The sequence below is a fragment of the Vipera ursinii genome, assembly GCF_947247035.1.
Source record: "Vipera ursinii genome assembly, chromosome: Z".
NCBI lineage: Eukaryota > Metazoa > Chordata > Lepidosauria > Squamata > Viperidae > Vipera > Vipera ursinii.
Window position 1 is genome coordinate 102,181,170 of NC_139517.1, and position 25,159 is coordinate 102,206,328.

General features: G+C 41.3%; 2 protein-coding genes across 9 annotated transcripts; both read right to left on the reverse strand.

Moving 5' to 3' along the window:
• Positions 1-4,546: 4,546 nt before the first annotated feature.
• On the reverse strand, positions 4,547-15,648 carry BMI1 (BMI1 proto-oncogene, polycomb ring finger). Of its 7 annotated transcripts, XM_083378428.1 has the most exons (11): positions 14,785-14,816; positions 13,479-13,511; positions 8,836-8,969; positions 8,502-8,598; positions 7,844-7,899; positions 7,705-7,755; positions 7,343-7,451; positions 7,211-7,256; positions 6,681-6,821; positions 6,260-6,340; positions 4,547-6,153 (listed from the first exon to the last, which is right to left on the reverse strand). In XM_083378428.1, the coding sequence occupies exons 3-11, from the start codon at positions 8,945-8,947 to the stop codon at positions 5,821-5,823; spliced, it is 1,026 nt and encodes a 341-aa protein (XP_083234554.1). In that variant the 5' UTR covers positions 8,948-8,969; positions 13,479-13,511; positions 14,785-14,816; the 3' UTR covers positions 4,547-5,820. The 7 variants fall into 7 exon arrangements, with proteins under 7 accessions (XP_083234554.1, XP_083234556.1, XP_083234557.1 ...); XM_083378430.1 differs by lacking the exons at positions 13,479-13,511; positions 14,785-14,816 and adding an exon at positions 15,522-15,648; XM_083378431.1 differs by lacking the exons at positions 13,479-13,511; positions 14,785-14,816 and adding an exon at positions 15,182-15,485.
• Positions 15,649-18,724: 3,076 nt separating this feature from the next.
• On the reverse strand, positions 18,725-23,596 carry COMMD3 (COMM domain containing 3). Of its 2 annotated transcripts, none has more exons than XM_083378435.1 (8): positions 22,576-23,596; positions 20,843-20,954; positions 20,694-20,757; positions 20,560-20,594; positions 20,293-20,353; positions 20,148-20,204; positions 19,990-20,049; positions 18,725-19,101 (listed from the first exon to the last, which is right to left on the reverse strand). In XM_083378435.1, the coding sequence occupies exons 1-8, from the start codon at positions 22,712-22,714 to the stop codon at positions 19,051-19,053; spliced, it is 579 nt and encodes a 192-aa protein (XP_083234561.1). In that variant the 5' UTR covers positions 22,715-23,596; the 3' UTR covers positions 18,725-19,050. The 2 variants fall into 2 exon arrangements, with proteins under 2 accessions (XP_083234561.1, XP_083234560.1); XM_083378434.1 differs by having other exon boundaries at positions 18,725-19,082; positions 22,576-23,580.
• Between the last annotated feature and the right edge of the window lie 1,563 nt (positions 23,597-25,159).

The window sequence follows — 25,159 nt, forward strand, 5'->3', positions numbered from 1 at the left end:
CGACCGCAGCCCTTCCCAACATCGGCTCCCAATCCTTACGACCACTTTCTAATTTGACGGCTGGACGACTCGGATAGGGACCGATTATGCAGGCGGCGGTGATACATTGCGCAGGCGCAAGATGGCTCCTCGGACGCCCCTGTGGCGGACCAGGCAAAGTAAACCGAGGGGGCGGCTGTTCTCGATCCAGCTGAAGGCTAGGCTTGGCAGCTCCTCCTTAGCCCAAGGAGTTGCTTGTCCAATCTCCCAGGTCTTTGCTCCTTCCTTCCCCTAACCTTCCAAGCCATTAGAGAGGCTGAGGGTTGCAGGACATGCCTTTACGGCATGGACTGAAGACCTAACCCAGTAGGGCGGCATTCCAGGACAGGAAAGTTTGTCAGGGAATTGAGTTCACCCAGTTTCTTTCCCCTGCTAACTGAAGCACAATTCCTGCTTTCGCATAAAGGAATCGGGAGCAAACAAATCAACCGCGCGAAGTTTGAAAGCGATGGCTTGCTTCAACGACCCGGCCAAGCCAATTCCCAGAACACGCTAAATGCTGAGCTCTCACAGGTTAGCTAATTGCGCAAATTCGAATAACGATCTATACGTCTACTGCGTGAGCTGAGTTCATACAAACATAAAAGTCTGGGTTCAGCGTGTCCTAAGGACACAGGCTAAGAGAATGGTGCGGGTCGCTGCAAAACTAAATAATGTGCTCTCTGTTCGGGAGAGCGTTTATGCCCGTGACGGTTTCTGGCTGCAAAAAAGAGCGAGGGAGGGGGACCCCAGACTTCTGCTGCTCACGGGGCAGCGATTGTCTCTCTGCGGGGGCTTGCCGTAGATTCATAGGAGAATAATTCCCATCCAGTTCAGAGCTGTCTTATAACTGAAACGTTGTTTAGTTAATTAACCCAGTTTCTGGTTTGGCAGGGTACTTAGAACATAGTCACATTTAGTTTGAGGTTTATTGGGTGTTTGTGAGGGATGTTCTATGAGTCCCGCAGTCGAATTCTTTTCTTTTTCCCCATTCCCATTGTTCTCCCTTGTTCTTCTTGGTTTTCCTTTACGTGTCCTCTTGCTTTATTGTTCTTAGTTCCTTTCCTTTCCTTTCCTTTCCTTTCCTTTCCTTTCCTTTCCTTTCCTTTCCTTTCCTTTCCTTTCCTTTCCTTTCTTGTCTATTCTTTTCTCCACTTCTTTTTTACTTTCACATCTCCCTCTCTCTCTCTTTCTTTCTCTCCCTTTCTTTTGCAATTTATTCCGCCGAATGTGACTGCACAGATCTTTGTTAAGCAGCGCTGGGCAGCAGAGATCTCTGGTGATGCTTGAGAGCACCTGGAACAGTTAGGCTTTAGTTCTGACCTAAAATAATCGGCTTCTAATTGAAAAACCAGATAAAAGAAAATCAAGGGACAGAATGGGGTGGAAAGAATTAAACTGTAGGTTAAATGCAGACTTCCAGGAGAAAATTATTTCGATTTACCAACCAAAAGCCTTTGCAAAAAGAAAATGGCTCCAACCTCCCGCACTTGTGACAATGTCAAGATTATAACAACCTTCCCAGAGTAATGGATGGCTAAATAGACTCAGGTGGAGGCTGGGTAGAATTGGGGGGGGGGGGCATGTCAAACATACAATTCTCAATTCTCAGTTTCGTTTTGAGAAAAGAGAGTTAAGTCCACCAGGAATGAAGAGTTTATTTAGATAAGCATCCAGGTTGAAGAGAAGGGCCGCTCCTTTAGGGCACTAAGCCATAGGGAGCGGGAATGTTTAGGGTACCTATTCCCCTTAGCCTGTCTCAAAATGACCTGGAGGACAAAGGGGGACCCCATCACCACCACCACCACCACCACCAGGGCCATGTAGTCTCAATGTCTTCTCTCCCCCTCCTCCAGTCTATTTGATCTTAGAAATGCAAGAGATCTCAATTAGCCAAGGAATACTAGTCATAAGAATTTCAAAATATCCCTCATTTATCAGTGAAATTTAATATGAGAGAGAGAGAGAGAGAGAGAGAGAGAGAGAGAGAGAGAGAGAGAGAGAGAGAGAGAGAGAGAGAGAGAGAGTTGTAGCAGTTACAGTGTAAATATATTGCCTTTACAGCTTTCTCAACAATATGCACTATTTCCATTTTACAGACTGGAAACTAAGAGGAAAGAATACTTGGGGAAAGTGACAAGGTTAACTTCCTGTTGACAAGATCTTCTGCTGGTTTTGAAGTCTGTAACATTCTATTACAGATTTTTATTTTATCTTGAAGTTTGGCCGTTGTTTGGGTATGATAAGAGAAAAGCATTTTACATGTGTACATAAGCACACATTTTGTTTTTTGGAACACTGATTGATGCTTTTAACTGAAAACCCCAATCTTATTCTGACAACCAGGTATTGGAGTATTTTGACTTTAAGTGACACATAATTAGTGCAAATATTTCTATAATGTAAGAACCTAAGTGGTGAGGATGGAAAATGCAACTGCGTTTATTTCCCTTCACCCGGTATCTAGTCTGTGCTGCTGGTTTTTCATAATAGTTCAGTATACTGAATTCATGAGATCTTTTAACAGCTTGCTGAGACTATACGCTACAAAACTTACTTTCTGTCAAATATACATACATGGGATTAGGATAGTTTTTAAAAGATTGGTTATCTGAGGATAAATCTGCACTGCAGGTTTTACTGGAAATACAGCTGTGTGTAATAGTGTATGTAGGCATGCATCTTCAAATTCTTTGGTAAAATTGAGGGTAGAATTAACATTATGATTCTGTTTCTTTGCAGAAAAAAATAAACCTCAAGGTTAATAGCAATTATATTCTTGAGATCAGTCTAATTTATATGAACCTACATTATTAGGATCATTAATCATTGCAACAATCAATCAATTTGGGAGTAGGAATTTGCACACCTGAAAGCTTGAAATAGTTTGTCTTCCCTTGTTTCCAAGTCTGGGCTCTTACATCTCCTAAGGAATAACGTGATTTGTCTGATTCTACCTTAATGTGATCTGTCAGCCAGAGCATAGTGGTTTGTAAATCAAGGCTTATGTTTCGACTTTTTGACCAAGCCCTGCCAATTGTAACTTATTCCACAGACCAGGATTAAACCATGGTGTCTTGCAATTTACATTCAAATTAGTGTAAATTACATCAACACAATTAGCAGCTTTAGCTTGTCAGCACACATTCAAGTTGTAATATTAAATGAATGTGACAAAAACACATTTAGCTGAAATAAATGGGATCCAATTTCAAAAATATTTGTAATATGAATGCAATTTGCAGTATTTATATTTTACAAAGACATTTTAAACATTATCACCACTGGGTTTTTTATGGCTTTTGACTTTTACTTGATCCATTCTGTTTCATAAAGAAGATTGATTTATATGCATTATCGTATAGTTTGAGATTTAGTATTTGGTTCTGTGTGCTACACTCACTTTAAAAGCAAGGAGACTGTAAAAAACCAGTTTAGTCTCAGTTATGTAATCTTTTCATCATTTTATCATCAGTTATTTATCAATAACTGAGAATTTTCCAACAATAATACATAACTGGAAAAAAAGACTTACTTGCAATGACAAACCAAATTCTTTTCATTAATAATGGTACAGTAAGGAATATTGTCAAAAAACTAGAAAGATATATATTTAGATGGATTGTTTCAGTAATTTACTACATAAGGCTGTATGTAGAAATCATTTGGTTATATGGGAAAGACATAAAAACATTTTATTTTCCTTATTCAATCCATTTCTCTCTCTCTTTCTGTGTGTGTGTGTGTGTGCGTGCGCGAGCACACACATACACACACACACCTCAATCACCAATTATTTCTTTGTATGGAAGAGAATACAGTACATGTATCACCCTCTTCTGATGGCCTACTTTCATTTGGTCTTCGCTGAAAATAAATATGATCTTTAATTAAGACTGAGTTTAATTAAGCAGAGCCATCCTCTGAAATTCTAAGTTTTATGTACTGTATCTACATAAGTTCTTGATTTCTTTTAGCAGATGAAAAGAGAGCAATCTGAACATTTACATCACAAGAAATCAGCAGGTGTATGTAAAAGTAATGATTTAATGAGTGTAAGCAAGACAAAGCATAGAATTGTGCTTTTTTTTCTTTTTTTGCAGACTGGAGACAACAAAATACATAGCTACAATATCCCTGTACAAACATGAAACAATAGGCATATAGGATAAACACCTTCACAAATGTGTAACTGATGAGTGAAAAAACGGGCACATTAACACACATAGCACACATACATTTTAACCAAAGCAAAGCACAAACTGAAAGATATTGGAGATTCAAGAGACTTACAATTTCAAGCCTTCCTTTCCCACCCCCCTCAAAATATCTGATACCTTCAGAAAACTATTTTGCTTCCAGGCAATTCATTTGTACCTGTTAATCCTTAACCAAGTTAGTACTGTACCATACACATACATATATATTAAAACAGATTTAGTTAAAAAGCCTTCATTTGAATGTACTGATTTCTTTAGAAAGAATGAATGAAAAAGATTCCTGCATACTTTATGGCTTCTTATATGCATTCCTGTGCTTTTTGTTTCTGGGGGGGGGGGGAAATAACACATTCCATTACTTTCCCCTATAAAAGGAATAAAATCTAGAATAATATCAAGAATAAAATCAAGTCGTTTCCATGTTCCTCCATTTTGTTCAATGCCTCCCTTGCCCTCTCCTCCTCAGCATTGGAGACAATTAATTACATTGGGTAAATGTAAAACTCTTGGGAACCAGACAAGACCCAAGAAATCCTTTTGATATTGTCAACTGCTTCTGAGTTAACGGAGATGGGAAAATCGCTCTCCTGCTTTCATGGCAAAAGGCTGGTGGCTGCTTTAGCAGGACTACTCCTAAGCCTGTCCCACAGAGCATCTGTCAGGGCTGATCCAATGGGGACTTAGCCACCTTAATCGATACTGCATGAAACACAATTATTTTCTTTATAAATATATCATACAATACTGCTTCCTATTTTGTCACACACTAATATGGCGTTCTTCCACAAATTCAAAATGCCATTAAAACCTTACAAAAAGATCTTGTTTTCTTTCACAATTTCTTTTTTTCTTTAAACCAGCCAGTAAAATAAAAGGCAATACCCGCTTTTAGGTATACAAGTGTAAATCTGAACATAGAATGTCCTTCTCTTCTATACCACTTTTTTCTTATGTTGCTTTCTGATCTTTCAATGGCTTCGGTGTTGCGCAGATGTTGTGGATGAAAATTATAAATCAAAATGGCTAATAAAGCAAATACATTGTTATTCACAGTGGTGTGGCTACATATATGCATCTTTTTATGCATATTCAGTCCAGCATTTATGCATTCCAAATTGGAGAAGAAAAAAAATCACTTGCTTTCAATGAGATTCCCCAAAACAGCGGAACAATAGTTCTATATCCAAAAGATATGTAGGAAATTAATCTGGATTTACAAAATTTTCATTTGTGGTAGGCATCAGTTTTCAGACTCCAATTTAAGAAACAGAATAACGATGGGAAGTCCAAAAAAATCCTCTTGAAATATTTGGATTGTTATCCTTTGTTTTTCCATGTTGCTAGTCCTTAAGAAACAGTTTGCTGTGGTGGTTGTTTAATATAAAAAAGATCCATCTCTTGTCCTCTCATTTAATTCCCAATCATTATTCCTCTCTTATTAACCACCAGGCATAGACACATGTGGAATTCACAACTATAAAGCTTAATTGTGTGATATGATAGAGACATAGAGACTGGAGCAGAAAAAAAGCCATAACCTTGGCATCCAGTCTTCAGAGTCAGAAAGTAGAGTTAATGCCAGTCAGCCAGAAGAAGTTGTAGAGCAACCATTGATGGATGTTTTCCGGGTTCTGTTGGTAAAGGAGGCATGGTGGTTACCACCTGAGCTACCGCTGGTTCCGTTCATAGTGCTAGAAATGTGGGGAAACTGGGGATGGGGAGATTGCACCAGAGTGCCGGGGCTGAGCATGCAGGATGATGTGGAAGGAACACCTCCCGTGGGGCTGCCAGCTTTTTCACTGCCAGAGTCACTTTCCAGGTCCCCACTGTTGTGCAAGCCATCTCGCTGTTGGCCACTTATTTTCATTCTCTTGCAGGTTTGTCGGACACGGTACTGTAAAGGGAGGGGGCCATTCTGCCAAAGAAAATCAGAAAGGAAATCCTTGTTAGAGAGCTTATTTTTGTTTTCCATCTCTCTGGCCAACTTGACCAAGACTTGCAAGGCCTCTCAATATATTTACCCTTCTCCAAGTGTAAATGTAGGCTATATCCATTAATGTGTAGTAGTCCTTTAAAGGCTCTTCTTCATACATGACATCAATCTAATAAAAGATATGAAATTACACTTCATTTAACATGGCATGGAAGTGTGAAAGACTATACAACTGCAATGTGGCACCTACTATATTATCCTAATCAAACATCACACATTTTATCTGAAATTCAGAAATATATTGACTCAGTTGAGAACATGTCTGCCTTTATGTCAAAGGGTTTAGAATATAATAATTCAGAGAGATCCTCTGAAATCCATTCCTGTAGTTCTTTTATCTAAAGATGTTGCTGTTTAATTCCAAAAGCAAACACACCAATTCTTTTCAACAGAATTAAAGTTTAAATAATGCATTAGGTAAAACTGTTTTATGAAAGTTCTTTCCCTACCTGAAAAGCATTGGGTATATCCATTTTGCTCCGGAGAAACTTCCTTAAGTGCATTACAGTCATTGCTGCAGGACAGCGTAAATATCTTTTGTTGCTGGCCTGGGAGGGGCATTTGGTTGAGACAACATTCAAAATCTGATACTAATGTTCATTCCAATATAGTAGATGGAAAGAGATGGAAACATGGTTAAAACTAGCAGCGTGAAAACTAAATGCTCACTGGAGATCCAAAATCAATGAAGTAATAAACAAAATATATGCTCATCAGATTTTTCTTTTAGAATTTAATTCATACAAATTTTATTCTTAAAAAATGCATACACTAACTAAGGGGGGGAAATAAAGAGGAAGTTTTCTAATAGAAAATTTCTTTTTATCAGCCTTTTAAATGAACTTGAATTGTAATTACTAAGAAGGCATGCTCACTGCTTGCAGAATAACTGACGCTAGTACTTTAGGAAATAAAAATGAATATGTTTTTATTTTCTGAAAAAGAAATGAAAGTGTCAAGGAACCAGCTATCTACTTACTTCCTCTTTGGCTTTCTCCTTCTCTTTGCTTCCTTTCCGTTCAACTCTAGAAAAAAGACATATAGTATAGTAGCAAAGAAAAAAATTCTATGAATGTACTGCCAAATACAGGATACTGCTTTTATAACTTACTTATTTTGGTCAAAGAACTCAATGGATAAGCTTATTATTTCATCATCCGTTATAATCCTTTTGTCTTCGTCTGCAACTTCTCCCCTATCTTCATTAGAGCCATTGGCAGCTGTACAGAAATGTTCACAGTAAGTTACATTTTGAAAATCAAATCAGAAAGAGTAAAGAAAACATCAGTCATAAGATAAATACGTTACTTTTAAAATTATTTCTGTGAATGAATTTAAACAATTTTGAACGTATAAAAATATTTACTTGCTGTGCATGAGCACTGAAATGGTACATAAAGTATTTTTACAACCTTAGCTTCTCCTTAAAAGGTAATTCTTTATAAAAATCATAATCTCAGAATCTTTTTTTACCATCAGCAGATGGATGAGCAGCATAAAAATCTCTTCTTCTTTTCATTTCATCTGAGAGAAAACATATTTTTGTTATTCATCTCTTCCAGTTTACACATTCTATTACTGCATTGGTTGTTCAATCTAATTGCTTACTTACTTTTGAAAAGACCTGGTACTAACTTGTATACAATGTCCTGGAGAGTTTTATCAGATCTGGAATATAAAGTCCAATGTTAATATTTATAACTTTCCAGAACCAAAAACAGCTTGGTTGAGAATTTTTAACCAAAACTTTAACCAGATTTGAATTGTTTTATATGTTTTTAGATCTATGCTATTAATCTACCTATATCATTTTGCTTTGGTAGAAAGATATCAGATTAGACTGATACCATTGTAAAAATGTAGGCATTTAATAAAAAGATGTAACCATAAAGAGACCCAATAAAATGTAACTAAATAAAGATTTCTGAAAAGAATTTAACTTTTGCATTTCTTTACCAATATTTTACATTTATAAAAATCAATACTGAAAAAATACAAAAAATTAATATGCACACTAATGAGAACAAATTGCAATTTGGACAGGGTAAGTAAGAAAAGAAACATATAGAAAATAAAGATGGGCTTCTAATATAGAAAAAGAAAAATGACTAATTGAAATGCAAGACTGATACTTATGGAAATAGTACAGTTATGTGTCCTGAACCAACATTTTTTTAAGATTTGCATTGGCAAGGAACTTGCATCCAAAGAAATATAAAATTTGAAAAGACACATTATGACATAAAGTATTTAGCTGTCTTTTTTCCTACCTTATGTTCAAAAGAGGCCTAGTTTTGTGAACTTGGACATCGCATATGGGACAATACTTGCTGGTCTCCAAATAATGTACAATACAAGTCTTACAGACTGCAAGAGGAAAAAATATAGATGTAAAATTGTGCAGAAATAAGACTACAAAGCAGAATCAATGCATGGTTTTCTGCTGTTATTTCTAACCCAGACCCTAAACAAAGAAAGGGCCATATGGTCAATGAAGGAATTTGGTCTTGCAGAGCCATCCTTGCTCCACCAGGACCAAGGGACAGGAGGCCTGGCTGGTAGCAGGCAGCTTTCCATGATGAGAAGCAACCAAGCAGGACTTACAGGAATGCAGGCACTCGATGATCGTGGTAGCATCAATGAAATATCCTCCACAAATCACACACATGAGATGGGGGTTGAGCTCCGTAATTTTGATGCGGGTGGTGCGATGCATTTTGGTTCAATCTGAGGAGACTCTAAAAGACGTACAAACAAAGAGGACCGTTTTAAACACCGTGGGGAAACCTCGGAAGCACGGCCCTACGCGATTCCCTCACTTCCCCGCGGGTAAAAGTGGCCTCCTCTGGCGAAGACGGTCGGGTTCAGGCGAGAAAAAGGAGGTGCGAAGCCGCCGAGCCAAGAGCCTCAGCGCAAAGGAGCGGCAGTGGAGGGGGGCTCCTTCCAGAGCTCTCTGCCCAGTCCCCACCTGCCCCTAGCCCTGCGCGGCGATATTCACAAGAGGAGTTGCCTGGGACGGGCGGAGAAGGCCCGTGGGGCACCTCCCACCAGCCTTTCCCCTACGGCGCTACCGGAAAACCGCAGATCGGGACTGCAGAGGGGAGAACGGGACAAGCGGTGGGGAGGGGAGCGATCCTAAGTGCAGGCGCGGAGGTTGCTCTGGGCATTTCCGGCGAGAAGAGAGGGGTGGCGGCCGCGGTTGAACCGGCGGCGGCGGCGGCGGAGGGGAAGGAAGAAGCAAGCAATGGAGGGGTGGCTGATTGGCTGCCGGGGCGGTTGGGGCCCGCACCTCGGAACAACAAGGGCTGGCAGGCGGGTAGTAAGTAGCAGGCGGGATAAGATCAGGCAGGCCCCAGGAACTGGCGCGGCTGCTAGCGCGTCGCCGCCACCAACCCAAGAGGCTCGGGACCGAGCCGCCTTCGGAACCATTCTAGCGAGGGGGTTGCTATAGCAACTTACACTTATTCTTGGCATCCTGCCACTACCCGGAGCGCGCCAGGGGAGAGGGGGCGGGGCGGGGCCAGGCTGAGAAGAGGTGGCTTGGAGAGGAAACGGGAGGGGGGAGGAGAGAACAAGAGGGCAGGTTTGGAGGCTCGGCGCGGAAGAAAGCCTAGTCCCTTCTGGGGCAACAACTGGTGCCCCCGGGGTAGGGATCAAGCGGGGAAAAAGAAAGACGGGCTGCGGGCACCGCTGTGGAAAGGAACCGGGAGTGTGGCCAGCCGGGGCGAAAGCCGGGGGAAGGATCCTGGTCTGGTCGGGTTTTCCTGGCGGGTCAACATTCCCTCTCCGAGCAGTCCAGTCGCAGGAGAAAAAGCGAGGGCGCCAAAAGCCGGGCTGGCAGTCGTAGGAGGCCTCGAGGACGGCCCGAATCTGCTCTGGGGTCGATGCCAGGCCGAAAACTAGAGGCTCTTCCAAGGGCTTTCGGTTTCTCTCCGGCCCTCCATGTACGTCGGCCACGAGCAAAGAAGCGGTAGCCGTTTCTTTCCCTTTTTCGCCTACTTGTATTGCAGCGCGATACAACCTTCTCGTCTCTTGGACCGCCAAGGCACAGAGTTAAATGCTGGAGCGCCAGCCTTTGCCATAGATCCGGCCCGGATTCAAGAGTGTCCTAACACACCCACCTCAGGGCACCCGTGTACATCCCGCTCTGGCAGTCCGAGGTTGCAACTGTACCGCGGCTCTCGGGCTGCAGCCGGGAAGTGAAGAGTGCAAAGCATATCTCTGAGGAAATCCTCACCAGGGGCACGTCGTTCCACCGCCCGCCCGGCAAGGAAAAAATTTGCGGTGGGAGGGAAGGAGGTGTGAAAGTTATGCTCAGCCGAAAGAACAAGTTCCATTCCCGCAATCGCGGATCTATCTATTTTATTCTGAACACACCGCAATCGAGGCAAAATGTCCTGACGCTTGCGAAAGAACCCCGAATTCCTGTCCAATGTTCCAAAAGTGAGGGGGTGGGTGGGAGAGGGATGGAGAGTACCGCTAGGATCATCCATCACAAAACTACCAACACTTCACTTGTTCTATGTTCCCGGGTGGGAAAAAAGGGAAGGAAAGAAAAACAGTGAAGGAACGACGCCATTGCTGCATGGAAGAAATTGCTGTTTTTATCTTTCGGGGGAGGGGGGAGCAAAAAAGATACAAGTTTGAAGTAGAAGGGGAAGTAGGGGTTTGATAAACTTGGCTTGAAAGCTGGATGTTGGCAAGGAAAACAGGAGCCTCCACTCCCGGCCTCTCCCTCTGGTTCCAGAGTATTCTTCAGGATAAGAATAAAGAATATTCACCCCAAACCTTTAGCAGATAATTGGAGTCCTTCTCATCACTACCACCATCACCATCATCACTACCACCATCATGATAAAACAGAATGTTCCAATTAAAATGCAGTAAATCCAGGACACTTTATCCAAAAAGTAGATTAGAAAGGGTCGAGCAATTCAGTGGACTTAAATTCTTTCCCAAGCAGTCAGGCATAGAAGGAGACAACTCAATTGTCAGAAGATACAAACACATGTTTCATTTCAGGGAAGCAGAGCCTCTGCCTAGGCAGAAGAACACTCAAATCAAGCGTGAAGCTTGGTTGCTCAAAGCTTACTATTTATTACCTAGGTTAGCCCCCTTCTCCAGGATCTCGTTGGAGGTATCAACTGAATTCTTAAATCAACAATCCTGAATCAAAGCTATGCATCAGTGAAAAATGCCAGCAATTCCCATGCACTCATTTATATACCTCACAAACAAAACAGGCATCTTGTTATCCAAAGTACTAACTTTGGGATGAAGTTGGGGCTGTTCTCTCCTGTTCTCTCCTTCAAGTCCCTCATCTACTTACAATAATGCTTTACCTTTCTGTAGCCAAGACACAGTGACCTTCAACACCAAATATTGTATTTTATTTTCAGCCCCTTCCCCTTCCCCTTCCCCTTCCTAGGCATGTATTCCACCAAGAAAACAGGGAGTGATAAAACTTGTTAACATTGCCAGCTGAAGCTTGGCAGCCTTACATGGGTTACCTCAACTTAGAAAACTATAGATAGTTGGTGGATAGATGTTTTAGAAATTAATCAGCATTACATGATTGATGTACCAATTCACCAAAGCTACCTTAAATAACTGGGTTTGCAGGGGTAGATATGTAACCTGGTCCACTATGCCTTGAATTGTGTTTAGGTGCTTAGTTTTAAAGGTGAGTCCTGAAGCAAGAGTGATCCACTTAAAAGTGTGGATCCATTGAGTCCCAGCCAAGAAAGAAATAGGTATGTGTAGTATAATCCATATTCTCTCCAGCTAAACCCCTGCATCCAGTGAATGGACCTCTCCAGCTGGTCTCCTCAAAGGCAGGAGCCAGTTCTTTTCTGGCTAGGTAAATGCTGTATATATTGGGTGGGGAGGTTCAGCACTAACCAGTTGTATAGTATTAACACATGAGTTCTGATATACAGCGACCAGAGCAGAGAAATACATAGCTACCACAAATCAGTCTTTCCCTACACTTCAAAGTTATATTTTTGGAATGCCAAGAAGGACCATTTGAAACAAAGAAGTATTGAATAGAGGGAGGCTAACAAAAACTCAAGTAGAGGGTGGGCAAAAAGGCTGTGATCACAAGGTTAAATTTCCATTTGGGGAGAAAGGTTACTTGCAGGGAGAGAAGATTGGATTAGGTGCCCCTGAGTTATTTCCCACCAGGCATTAAAACAACAGCTGCAGCTGGGTATACCTTGTCAAGGCCGAGAGATTTTACACGAACCAAGTTTCCCACCCAGGCACCTTAGAGCCAGGACCCAAGCCATTACATCTGGGCTAACAAGATATTTCTGTTAACCTTCCCTTATTCAACTTGGAAGGATAAGATGTGTGAGGGAGACGCGAAATCTTGGTTAAATAATAGAAAACTGCAGTCGGAGTGCTTGCAAGTCCTATTAACTCGGGTCCCCCAATTCTCCCTCACGCTCAATCTGTATATAAGAACTCCGAGAATTAAACAAGCGGTAACTTCTCTCATCAAAGCTAGATTTCCAGCGTCAACCTCCTCTCCTCTCTTTCAAAGCCCGGGAGAAACTTCAGCATTTTAAGCACAAATGCGAAAGGACACGCTAAAAGAGAACCGCCATCTTACCAAGTTATCTCACGCCACATAAGTGTTGGCCGAACTTAAGTTAATAACATTTCTCCGGAAACCCCCAACGGCTCAGCGAACCCTCCAGCAAGATCGCAACCCTCCCTGGAACCCATCCCTATAAAATGGGAGCGCTGGGTGGCTTTTGAACCCCCCGCCGACCCGTTTGTTTCGTAGGCTATCGCCATCCCGTGATCCAGGCAGCTCAAGATTGCATGAAGTGTCGCTCTTCAATCGAAATCTGCCTATAAACCAAGAGGGCTGGACTTGAATGGCTAGTCGCAACCGAAAATACAAACATCCTCCTACAGGGCCGCGCATCCAGGAGGGCTCTACGACCGAGCTCCGGTGGAAAGGGAACGAAAATTTGCAAGGGTTGGTTGCGGAATAAAACCAAGTGCCTGGGTTGCTACTGCCGCCGCTGCCGGTCTCCGGGCGCGCGCGCGCGAGGAGCGAACCGTGGTGCGTTGTGGCTGGAGCCGAGACTGTCAGCGCTTTTCCCATCCGGAGAGCACGGGGACACCGAAGCTCCCCCTTGCAGCCTTTCAAACCCGCCCCCCCCGGAGAAAACCCTCGCGAAGTCCCCATCACCCTCTGGTCTCGGCTAGAAAGCGCGCCCCTGCATACCTACCCGCGGAAAGGCGCTGCCGGGGGACGACCAAAGCTGCCGGGAAAAGACAATGAAAGTTAAAAGTCGTTCAGCAGAAAATGAATGTGAGCCAAGCGGCCATCTTGAAACGAACTGCAGGCGCTGTCAGTTGCAATCAGCGTATTGCTGCCGCCGTCGCTGTTGCCGCCGCCGCCGCCGCCGCGCCGAGCTCCTTTTAGTTCCCCAAACAGTCGGTTGGTTCTCCTTCGGGCTCACTCCGTGTCTGCTTGCCTTTCCCTTCCTCTTCCTTTCCGCGTCTCCTTTACTCTCTTTTCCCTACCTCGATCGCTCGCTCCCCTCCCAATTCCTGGCTGGCTGTTCTCCCCTCCTTTAAAATGCGTAGCTCCAATGCTGGGTTCTTAAAATCTCCCCGGCCCGTCTGGACTGCCACTCTTCCTCCACCACCACCAGCCCATTGTCTCTCCGGCTTCCAAGCCCTCCTCCCGGCTCCGTCTATCGGTCGCCTCCCCCCACCCCCCGGTCTTGTGTTTTCCCTCTCTTCTCTTCCAGAGAGCTCTTTCTCTCTCTCCACTTTCCTCTTTGTAAAAATAATAATAATCTGCAAATATTTGAATTATATCAGAGTTGTTGCTGTGGAAGGAGCAGGCGGGGAGGTAGAATAGTGGAGAAGTGAGTGGTGGTGGAAGGAACGCAGCACTGAAAGCGCACAGTGGAAACTGACACCGTAACCAAAATGGCTCAGAGTTCGCCCGCCCCGCCAGCGTCACGTGGGACTCCTCATTCCTTAAGGGTGGCCTGGGAATTAGTGTCGGTGTAGCCGGAGCCGTCAGCCTCCCTGTGACCCAATCCCGCGACTCGGACGCCTCCTCCCCCCTCGTGCGCCGCCCTCCCCTCCCCTCCCCCTCCCCCTGCCCTCAGCCTGTCTTCCGCCTCCCCCCTCCAGACACGCGCGCGCGCACATACTTCGCTAGTCCTCCTTTTTCCGCGGCACTCACGCGGCTGCCTGTTCCACAGCCTCCCGCTCTTCCTCACCCCCGCCCCGCGCACTCACTCACGCGCGTACAATGCCTTATTCCTTTCCTTCCCCCTTCTATTGCACACCTACTCCGCGCTACACACACTCGGTGCTCATTCCTCTCTCCCGATTTTACACGCCCTGTCACCTCGCGCGAGCAACCCGTTTCTCGCTTAACAAGGGCACGCAGAGATCTCTGTTTTTCTCCCTTTTCCTCTCTTGTTCTTGGCCAATTCTACCCTTTCATACAAAAACGTACCTCCACCCCCTTCTTTTCAAGGCGTAATAAAGTGACGGCAACCACAGACAGACCTTTGGCTTCAGTCTCTCCACCCCGAGCCTCTGGTACTGAGGCTGCTCTGATCCTTTCTCCTACAGTCTGCCTCCCTTTCGGAGCGCGCGCGCGCGCGTACTCTCTCTCTCTCTCTCTCTCTCTCTCTCTCTCTCTCTCTCTCTCTCTCTCTCTCTCTCTCTCTCTCTCTCACACACACACACACACACAGAGAGAGAGAGAGAGAGGGAGGGAGGGAGGGAGAGGGAGAGGGAGAGAGACTGGTTCGCGCGCCACATGCACATACACAGACACACATTGAAAAAGGTTGCCCACCATTTTAACAACCAGTATTGTGTGGCACGCCAGTTTCCACCTCAGCGCCTTTCCCCAGAGCCTCTCCTTAGCTCCCAGACTGCAGTTTGCTCTCGCCCTCACCTAGACTCTGGAATTCTTCTCCCACAACAACGATCTAGGTCGAGCTTTCTTCCTCCACCTCCCACGTCTTCCTGGTCACCTCAGTGTTAGGACACCTCAGAAATCTTAGAAAGACCGTCCAAATGATATTATGAAAGTTGGGCTGGAAACCGGCTGCTAAAACCATCAACCCCGAGCGTCATCTCGGCCCTTCCACCTTCACTCCTTTCCGTTAGAGCGGATTTTCCCGCTTTGGCATCCGGCCGCATTTTCCCAGGTGCGCGCGACTTCTCCAGCCCCGGCGCAGATCCCACTCCCTTCTGGCGCAGCTCAGCACTACGCCTTTCCACAAGTCCTTTACCTGGGCCAAGATCTCCAAGTCTTTTCTTTTCCTATTGAATCACAACCTTTTCATCTGAGAGGGCTTCAAGCTACTTCGACAGAATCAAACTCTCCCTTCTCCATACATCTGTCTTCTACCCCTGCCCCCCAAAAGTCCAAGCCCAGTAACATTTCCCCTCAGGTATCTACCCCCCCTTCTCTCGCATACTACTTCATCCCTCTTCCCTCCTCCGTTTTTTGCCCCTTCTCAAAGTGCCACGAACGAGTATTCCGGAATTTTTTTAGCCAATAAGGTCTAGCGTTTTATTTCACCGCCTCAAAAAAACCTCACTCTTTTTATTCCCCCCCCCCTCCCTTTGCTTGTTGCTTTGAAGTCCCTCGCACGGATCACCTCATCCCCATCTACTCCCACACATCCACCCTCGCAAGCCCTATACAGCCCCTGAAATTGCCCAGGCACACATTTTCTCGGTAATTTTTTTTTCTGCCTTTGGACACGCCTTCTCACTTCCCGCTTGCCTTCAGTGTATAAATTTAGTTCACCATAGAACTCTGGCACCTCGCGTCTCGAATAGCTGATTCTAAAAGACTTAGGTGAGGGCGGTTTTCCAAATTTCTCACACCTCTCTACACACCTTCGCAACTTCATCTCACACAATTACCCCATTTCCCAAAGTCCAGCTTCGGCGTCCCACACTATCTGACATGCATTCTTTGTCACAATAATTTCGTGTTCTTACATTTCCTTTTCTCTTTTTGCACAATAGCAGAATCACAAGTAGAGACACCAGTTTTGAGGGTAGTTGGTGGCAGCATAGTCTAGCTGATCTATTTGTCCTTTTGTGTCCATAAGAACCAACTTGAAATTCTCCAGCTCTTCAAGATCTTTCAGCTTCTTCTGCCCAGGACTGAAAGACTACTTTGTTTACTGTGTTGACCACTTATTGAGAAGCAAGCAAACCTATGGTAGGCATTCCATTTCTTATGAAGATAGTCTTTGCTTCATTTTTGGCAACCTTTTGCCTTGACAATTCTAAGGTGCCACCATTGGAAATTGTTGGGGCTCCTAACTGACATCATTTTCTTCCATCTTGGCAGGTCTTCATAGGATGCATATTGTAGATCTTTGGGTGGATGAAGAGTGGAATGTTATTATAGGAAGGAAGCCGGCATCAGAAAATGACCAAATGACAAAGAACTGCATTGGAGAGCCCTGGGATTAATCCACTTTTCTGAAAGATTTGCTATCAAACTTGGTTAATAACTTGTGTTGTTCCTCCGTGCTTTGCAAGCACCCTAGCAAACACTATAATTCTGCTGTCAACCATGTATTGATATTAAAAGTATCATCTCCAGCCAACCATCCAAAAGAGACTCTAATGAAAGAGTGCTTTTTCATTGTCTCCTGGCAATGTGATTCACATGAATGATAGTTTTGATACAATATTGTCACTCTCAGATCCTGCAGAGATCGTGAAACTGAAGACAATGGTTAAAAAATATCCTTATGTTCATCTCCAGGAAAATGATGAAAGGGGAAAGGAAATATTCCTGGAAAGCATTATTTCACAATAGCTTCAAACCTCCCTCCACCAGAGAAGGAAATCCACGTCAGTATCTTGCTGTAGATTTCCCTGTACAATTCTGTTCAATCCAAGATTTGATTAACTTTCAACTTCAGAGCAGCACATTCAAATGCAGTGGTTAGTGGAATAGGTCCCACTACTTTTATAGAATTTCCCTATCTTATGTTTAGGTTAGGGAGGGAAATGTCTTAAGTAGGAATGGCTTAATACTCTGAATGGAATCTACATGCAACCACTATAAGCTCCCTTGCCAAGATCGACCAGAAAAAGTCTTCCCTTAATAGTCTTTCCTAACTTGTCACACCCCCTCAGATGTGTTGGAATCTCAATCTTCATCATTCCTGCAAATATATAGAAGGCTAAATATAAAACACAGTTGGAAGGCAACAGTTTATGGAAAGCTACCTAGCAAAATATGAACCAGAAAAGGGAATAGTGGTAGTGAGCAAGATATTTAGGGAAAGAAAATCCATTATCCCCAGACTATCTTATACTTTCAAATGACCATTTTTTTTTAAAAAAAATTCACTCTGTTCTTCTCATCTATTAAAAAAAATCCTGTTAGGGAATACAAAATATGAAGTAAAGAACGTCCTACTTTACTACAAATATAGTTCTCTCCAAATATTCTGGACTTTAAAATTTCCAGGGTGGCCAATGCTCTGAGCTGGAAAGTTTAGGCTAAGGCATTCCACTGTTTGCACGCCCTCAAGGCTATAAGGATGACGATGATTATACTTTTCTCACTGTGCATAATGAATTAGTGGGACCACTGCCATGAATGGCAGGTTATTCAACATCCTTAAGCAAGCAACCTTTATGTGGCGGGTTGCTGTTGTTGTTGTTAAAAAGTAACAGAATCAGAGCTAAATTGCTGAGTTTCCTTCTACCTCCTTGCAAGCCATAGTTTGTGCCTCAGAGCATATTTTGTACTACACCAGAGTGAGGACCAATATATATAGCAAGCTTTTTCTAACTTGGTGGCACCAAAGGACAAATTCCTTTGCCTCTGCATCCTTATAGAGGACATTGGGATAAATCTCACAACCCTCTCATCTAGATTTCCCATCCTCTCCACATAGCAAAAACCACTTAGAAGATAGAAGGAAAATGTGAACACAAGTCTTTGTGCATCCCACTCTCCAAATATTCCAGATTGACATTGCTGCCTCTCTACTAGGCTAGGTGTGTAATTAGTAAGTTTAGTCCACACTGCAACTTGGGAATAAGATTTTTTTTGTTTTGTTTTTTGAGCCATGTAGACAAGACTGATCATATTCTATTTATAATCATTCAATTGCTGCAACTCAGGACACTCCAACTATTTTCTATTTGCAGAAATGATTGAATATTTAATAAGTAAACCCAAATTAAGGCAGATGAATGATAGAATCTTCTCAACTTTTCACATAAATAACTCCAACATTAAAAAAGGGGGGGGGGGAAATAGCAGGAACTGGCCTTCACCAAATGAGGTGCAAGCAAGGTGATAACTTTATTACAGTAGAATGACTTTAAATCCAGAACTCTACATCTCTTTAACATGGTTTTTATTGAAGGGGTCTACTTGGAATAATATAACTGCTAGGAATCCAATCCCTCCAACCCATTATTATAGTCAGATAAGACACACAACTTAGATTTATATTTTGTTTATTAGATGATAAAGCAAAAATGGTGAAATCAAAGATTCATTTTAAAAAAGGGCAAAACTGAGACACAAGCAGAAATTTAAAAAGTGTACTACTATCTAAACAGATGTTACAGTTAAACAACAAGCTCAACATTTTTTATTGCACACAAACTTGTAATGTTATGTAGAAAGTAAAAAGTCCATTTCCATTAAATAAAACCAGGAAAAAAAGATCATCATATAGCCAAAGAAATAAGCATTTTCTTTTCTTCTTCAATCCAGTTGATTGTCAAGTCTGTAATTATAGTTGAGTTGTTCTTTCTAGACTTTTAGCTGCATCTTTTAGCTTTCCCACTAAATCCTAAAATATAGAATAAGAGCTTAAGAAAATAAATATTTTTCTGTAAATAACCAATTCTATGCAATATTAGAAGTTTTATTTATACCAAAATTTCCAGTGATTTAAAAATGCATTTTTTGCCATTCATAATTTTAAAAAATGCTGAAGCTTCTTCATTAGAGTATATCATGAATGTGCTTTATCACATTCAAAATTAAGGAGTTTGAACTGGGACAGATAGGTTGATAAATAAGTAATATAAATTTTATATTTCTTATTTGTCAAATAACACAAGAGAACAATATAAATTCCTAGTTTAATAGAATATACAGAAATAAACTCAATAATTTTCTGATTTTTAGATAAATTATACATACATACACACACACACAAACTCACACACATACATAACATTTAAACAATATGAAATTGTAGGCAGTTTGCTTTGGGCAAGTTTATTCCTTTTTTTCTTATTAGTAAGTTTATTAGATAATGAAGCTTACTCCTAATGCAACGGATTGCAACTTTATATTATTATTCTCAGATCACTTGCTTTGATTTTAGTGTAAATTAGCTGTAGATAATGGGGACTCAGGTATCAATATATAGTAATTTAAAGGTAAATAAGCCAAATTCCATGCTCATATTATATAATATTACACATTCAAGTATATAATACAGGAAATGAGGTTCATCTATTTAGCACATTTGAAAGAGGTTCCACCCATTCTGCCAAAAATAATACTTTTGCGTAGTGCAGACACTTAATTTGAATCAACTTGAACTCTTATATTGAAAAAGTAGGAAAGCTAATATTTCTGTAGCATTTTATATTTTAAAACTTGAGACACAGTGAAGCATTTAATATTTTTTTAGACTTTTATAAAGTCTGGTACAATATCAGTACAGAAAAAGTGAGGAAAAATACCTGCAATTGCTCCATAGAACAACTAAAAGTAATGTCCTGATGAGATCTTGAATCATTGTTCTAAAATAACAAAATCCCAAATATTAGTTGTTAATAAGTAACAAAAATTAAAACAATCATAATCTACTAATATTTGAATTTCTGGATGGATGTAATACCTCTACTTTTAAGGTCATCAAATAGGCAGGGCAATAATTTTTATGAAGTTGATTAGTCTAAAGTGAAAAGATAGAAAGAAAAAAAGTAAGTTTTGCAAATCAAAGAGAAAAATAAAGAAATTAATACACATTTTATTTAAATTACCTTGATTTGATATTCCAAACGCCAATAAATGTCAGTTATATGTAGTGGACATCTGCCTATACTGAAAAGATAATTAATATCTATTAGGCTAAGATATATTGAACTATAAAACTGTTGTGAGATTTTACAAAGAACAGTAACAGCAATATATTAATTATGGTTTCATGGAGTAAGTTAGTCACCCCAATTAAATAAGTTGTGAACACATTTATTATTTTTAAGATGCATTTGAAAGTTGGACGACCACTGTAACTTCCTTGAACATACCTTCCCAATATGATTTCCAAGGTATCCTTATGTTTCTACAGAAAGGAAAAGGATAAAAATAGAGCATGTAAACTACTACAGATTACACAAAACTTAATGGAAGGTATTAGAAAAGATAAAATGTGTTTGAAAACCTGATATTCAGTGCAAAATTTTTCAATTCTTTCTTTGTCAAGTTTACATTCTTCCAGATAGGTACTAAAAAGAAAAGTAAGATGTGTTCATCAATAAATCTAATATAAGTAAAACAATGTATTTTAAAAGTTGAAGAGTTTTAGGATACCTTATTATAGATTTGTCAGCTTTTTGTTTTCCAGCTTCTATTATACAAGTGGTAGCTGCTGCGTGGCAGTATTTTAATATTGCTGGATCAATTTGTTCCAAATCTGGGTAATCTAAAAATAAATAAATGGTTGATGACATGTTTTAGGAGGGTATATATATGAGAACTAAGTTCCATGCAATTATAGCAGATGAGCAAACAGAAAGCTATTATATTGGCAAGATTTACAGTTACCATTCTAATAACAATATTGGGAGAAGGATTTGTTTTCATAGATCTCCCTTTATAATGAATTAAGATAATGTTGGAATTTCAGGTTCCTTTCATTTCAAATGTGAATAATTTCCCCAGGATCCGAAACATGATATTAGTTATTTCCAGCAACAAACTAGATCTCGATTTATCCTAACTGCCAGAAAGCACCGAAGAAAGGAATGGAGCTCAGTCATTACTCCAGCACAGTCTCCTCTATTTTCCCATTCACTGCCATCCATTCCTTGAATTACTAGCAAATAGAATTTGGGAAATAATCAAATTGAGGAACGTCAGTGGACATTTATATTTTTTAAGAAAATTGCGATCTTCGCGCTCGGGAGGAGAGGAAGAAGAGTTAAAAGTCTTTTGCCAACTAAGGAGGAGACTTTCTCAAAGTCCAAATAACCGTGTCAAATGATTTTTTCCTGAATGTTAGAGAGTTAGCTTTTCTAACAATAGTGCTAGAAATACCGTGTCTCTATCCCCCCCTCCCCTTCGCAGTTCAACTTTTCTGATTTTTTCTTTCTTTTTTTCCGCCGCGTCCCATTTAAAAAATCCGAAGTGTTTTCCAAAGTTGCAGTTCAAACGAGCACCTATCGGAGGCCGCGCGTATTCACCCCCAGCTCCCGCAGAGCTCTTCTCCAGGCAAGCGGCAAACTCGAGCCGTTTTTCTCCGGAGAGAGGCGACGGCCTACTCTCAACAAACCGCGCAGTTTGGCAAACAGCTGGCGAAGCCCAATTATCGGAGAATTTCAATTTGAAGAAACAGAAAAAAAGCATGAAAACAAATGAGCGGCGTTTTTCAGCTAGATTAAGAGCAATTCATTTATTACTGGCACTGAGCAATTCGAATGAATAATATCACAGTATCACATGATCACAACAAAGCCTGCGGGATCCAGATCCCAAACGCAATTCGGTGCTTTCTTTAACCATATTCACCCGCTTGCTGCTTTGACTTTTGCGAAAATTATTTCAGATTGTCAGCGTACCGGGAATGCATCACCGGAGCAGGAAAATTAAAAACAAAACGATGGTAAACAACCGAACAGATCGTCAGAGAGGCGGAGAAAAGCATCTCCAAATGGCACCTCTCTTTCTCGGTCTTTCTCACTTTTTAGGCCATAAATAACCGAGAGGCACCCTTGCATTTTGCAAGGAAGTGACAACCGCGGGGAAATGGAGAAAATCAGCAAGGAGAGCAAAACCCCGAAAGAAACAAAGGGAGAGAGAGGGCGCAGCGCACCATCTGAGCACAGCTCAGCGCGGGGGAGACTTCCTGCACTTGACGGGAAACGGCTGTGGACGCCGCAGCTAAGCAGCCAGGCGTCAGGACTGGCTATAGAGCAGCGCCGAAGCAAGAGCGACCTTCCGTGCCGCCGCCACGCTTCCCTTAACCAGAGCCCAAGTCCCCTTTCAGCGCGCGGCTTTCTTTCTTGCCGGAGGACGGAATATCGAGCCCGGGATCTAGCACTCACCGAAAACGGCCTCCTCGGCCTGGCCACTGAGCAAGCTCTGGAAGGCACCCTGGAGCAGAGCCTGGAAAGCCCGGAGCGAGAAGCTACCCGGATCAGCCAGGATCTGTAAGCCACTTTGCACAGGCTCCGAAAGCTCCATTATGAGCCGAGCTGTGACCTTCGACACGCCGCCCACGTGATAGCCGCGCTCAGCTGATCCTGCAGCCGAAAGAAAGCTCTGGCGGCGGCTGTTTGTTGCAGATCCGGATGGGAGACTGCGGCTCTGCTTCCTTGCTGTGGGCTACATATACTAAACCTTAAACCTTTTCCCTGTGATCCAATGTACCCGTTTCCATTAAGCTCTTCGGTAGTGTTGTATTTCCTATCTCAAATGCAAGGTCAGCCATCTTCCTTTTCTTCTTGGTGCAAAAGACTTGTCCGGCTGCATATCTTACATTTTAATATTTTAAAGGATCGTGATCGCGATGCAATAGATGAGGAGGATCGAAACTTTAGTTTCAATTCTTTTATGGAATCGGCCTGGAAAACGATTCAAACAGCGTAGCTCAGAGTGGCTAGCTCTGAACGCTCAATAGGCTGCTCCAAGCACGCAACAGGCCTTTTGTTTTTCGTTCTGCAACTTTGGAGCTGAATTTACGGACAAATAATTTTATCTGTTCAGAATGCTGAAATATATCCTACACCTCAAAAGACATTGCAAATTAAAAATGATAATTAAAAATGATAACTGTGGTTAAGTACCTCCCTTCATTTCCTTGCGTCTAGCTGTTATTTACACAGTATTTCTTATTCTCTTTTATATGCTGGCAGAATGTCATAATCTACAAATGCTTTATAAATTATCATATTTCCTTGTTTTTGCCAAATAATACAAATATTTTTACTATTATTTATCATTGATGACTTCCGCAACTAACAGATTGTAGCATTTGAAATTTAGATTTATGTAGAGCAATTCATAAAGGTAAAGGGCAAGGCATTTTTGCATACAGTACATACAGTTTTCTTGAGTTTACTCATAGTCCATTATGAATATGAAATGTTGCTAATTTTTAATAAAGATATTATTCTAAGATTTTGTCCTGTTTCATATTTACATTTAGGTTTACAGATAAAGTCAATTCATATAGTGAACTTAATTGGGTAAGAAGTATGCTTGAAAGCCTAGGAGGTATATGTTCAAATCAAATTCTATCTATCTATCTATCTATCTATCTATCTATCTATCTATCTATCTATCTATCTATCTATCTCTAATGGAACTGTACTCCTAATTAAACTATTATGACCAATTTAATTGAGTTGAACATATAATTCTGAAAACATTAAGGCAAGAAGACAGTTACATGTTTGATTATTTTTTATGAACCATCTTGAGTACTTGCAAAGATGGTTAGTAAAATATTGTAATTAGAAAAATAACAATGTCACAAGATAATAACAATCAAACTATGAGGCACATTCAAGAATGTTTCTTGCTAGAGTTTGAGTGGACTTAGACTTCTAATGCAATTCCCCTTAAATTGTTTCTATAAATATCAAAGTGGGTTTTATGTGATTTATATATTTTTTATTTGTAGGACTACTCAATTTGTTGGCTTTTCAGTATTTAGCCAATCATGAAAAGCAGAGTGTCCTGATAGATATTTGGAGGGGTGGCCGAAGAAATTCCTTGACTGTAGGCTTTCAAAGAAGTGAAAGGAAGATGGCAGTGGCAAAGTACCTCCAAGAAAACAACACCAACATATCCATGATGGAACTTGAGTTGAAGAAGACAATTTTGGTTGTGGTTGTTCTAAATAACTAAACTACGTTGGTAGAAACCCACTGGTGAATAAATAAATTGAGTTATAAATAGCAATATCTGCTATTTTCTTGTAGATTTCTGACCATCATTTTTTTAATCTTAGACAAAACTCAGGTATCATTTGATCTTTGTTGTTTATTTGTTTGCTTCTTCATATTTATATTAGTCCTGTTATAAACAGATGGCAATGGCACTGAATAAATGTTACTATACAAAATAATTCAGGCTGCTTTGGGGAGTTGGTCCTGTTTAATTTAGTGGAACTTCTACCTAGTTAATTTAGTGATAAGTGTTTCATTAGTTTTGAAGGGATCATGGATTTCACCATGATTAGGGTGTTACCATGACAACAGGTAATTCATTTTGCATTCCATATCCTAATGCAGCTGTGGCTAATGTACCATTCCAATTTCTAGTGAAGCACAAATCTATATCTATCTATCTATCTATCTATCTATCTATCTATCTATCTATCTATCTATCTATCAAAATTTCATAGGTAAACCTGCCAATTCCCATTATAAATAAATTACAAATTCCGTGTTTTCCTCAAATAAAATTTCCTTTAGATGTGTTTGTTTAAGTTTCTAGGATTCAAAGACCTTTTGTTGTATTTGCATTACCCTATTTTAGCAATATTGTGACTAGTCCCTACAATGCATACTGTCTCGTTTCACAGTATTGCTCTGCCTATTAAAGGAAAACTACAAGCCCTTCTTACATTATGACTATCACATGGAAATCTCCCATAACAAAATATTTAATGCTACTTTGAAA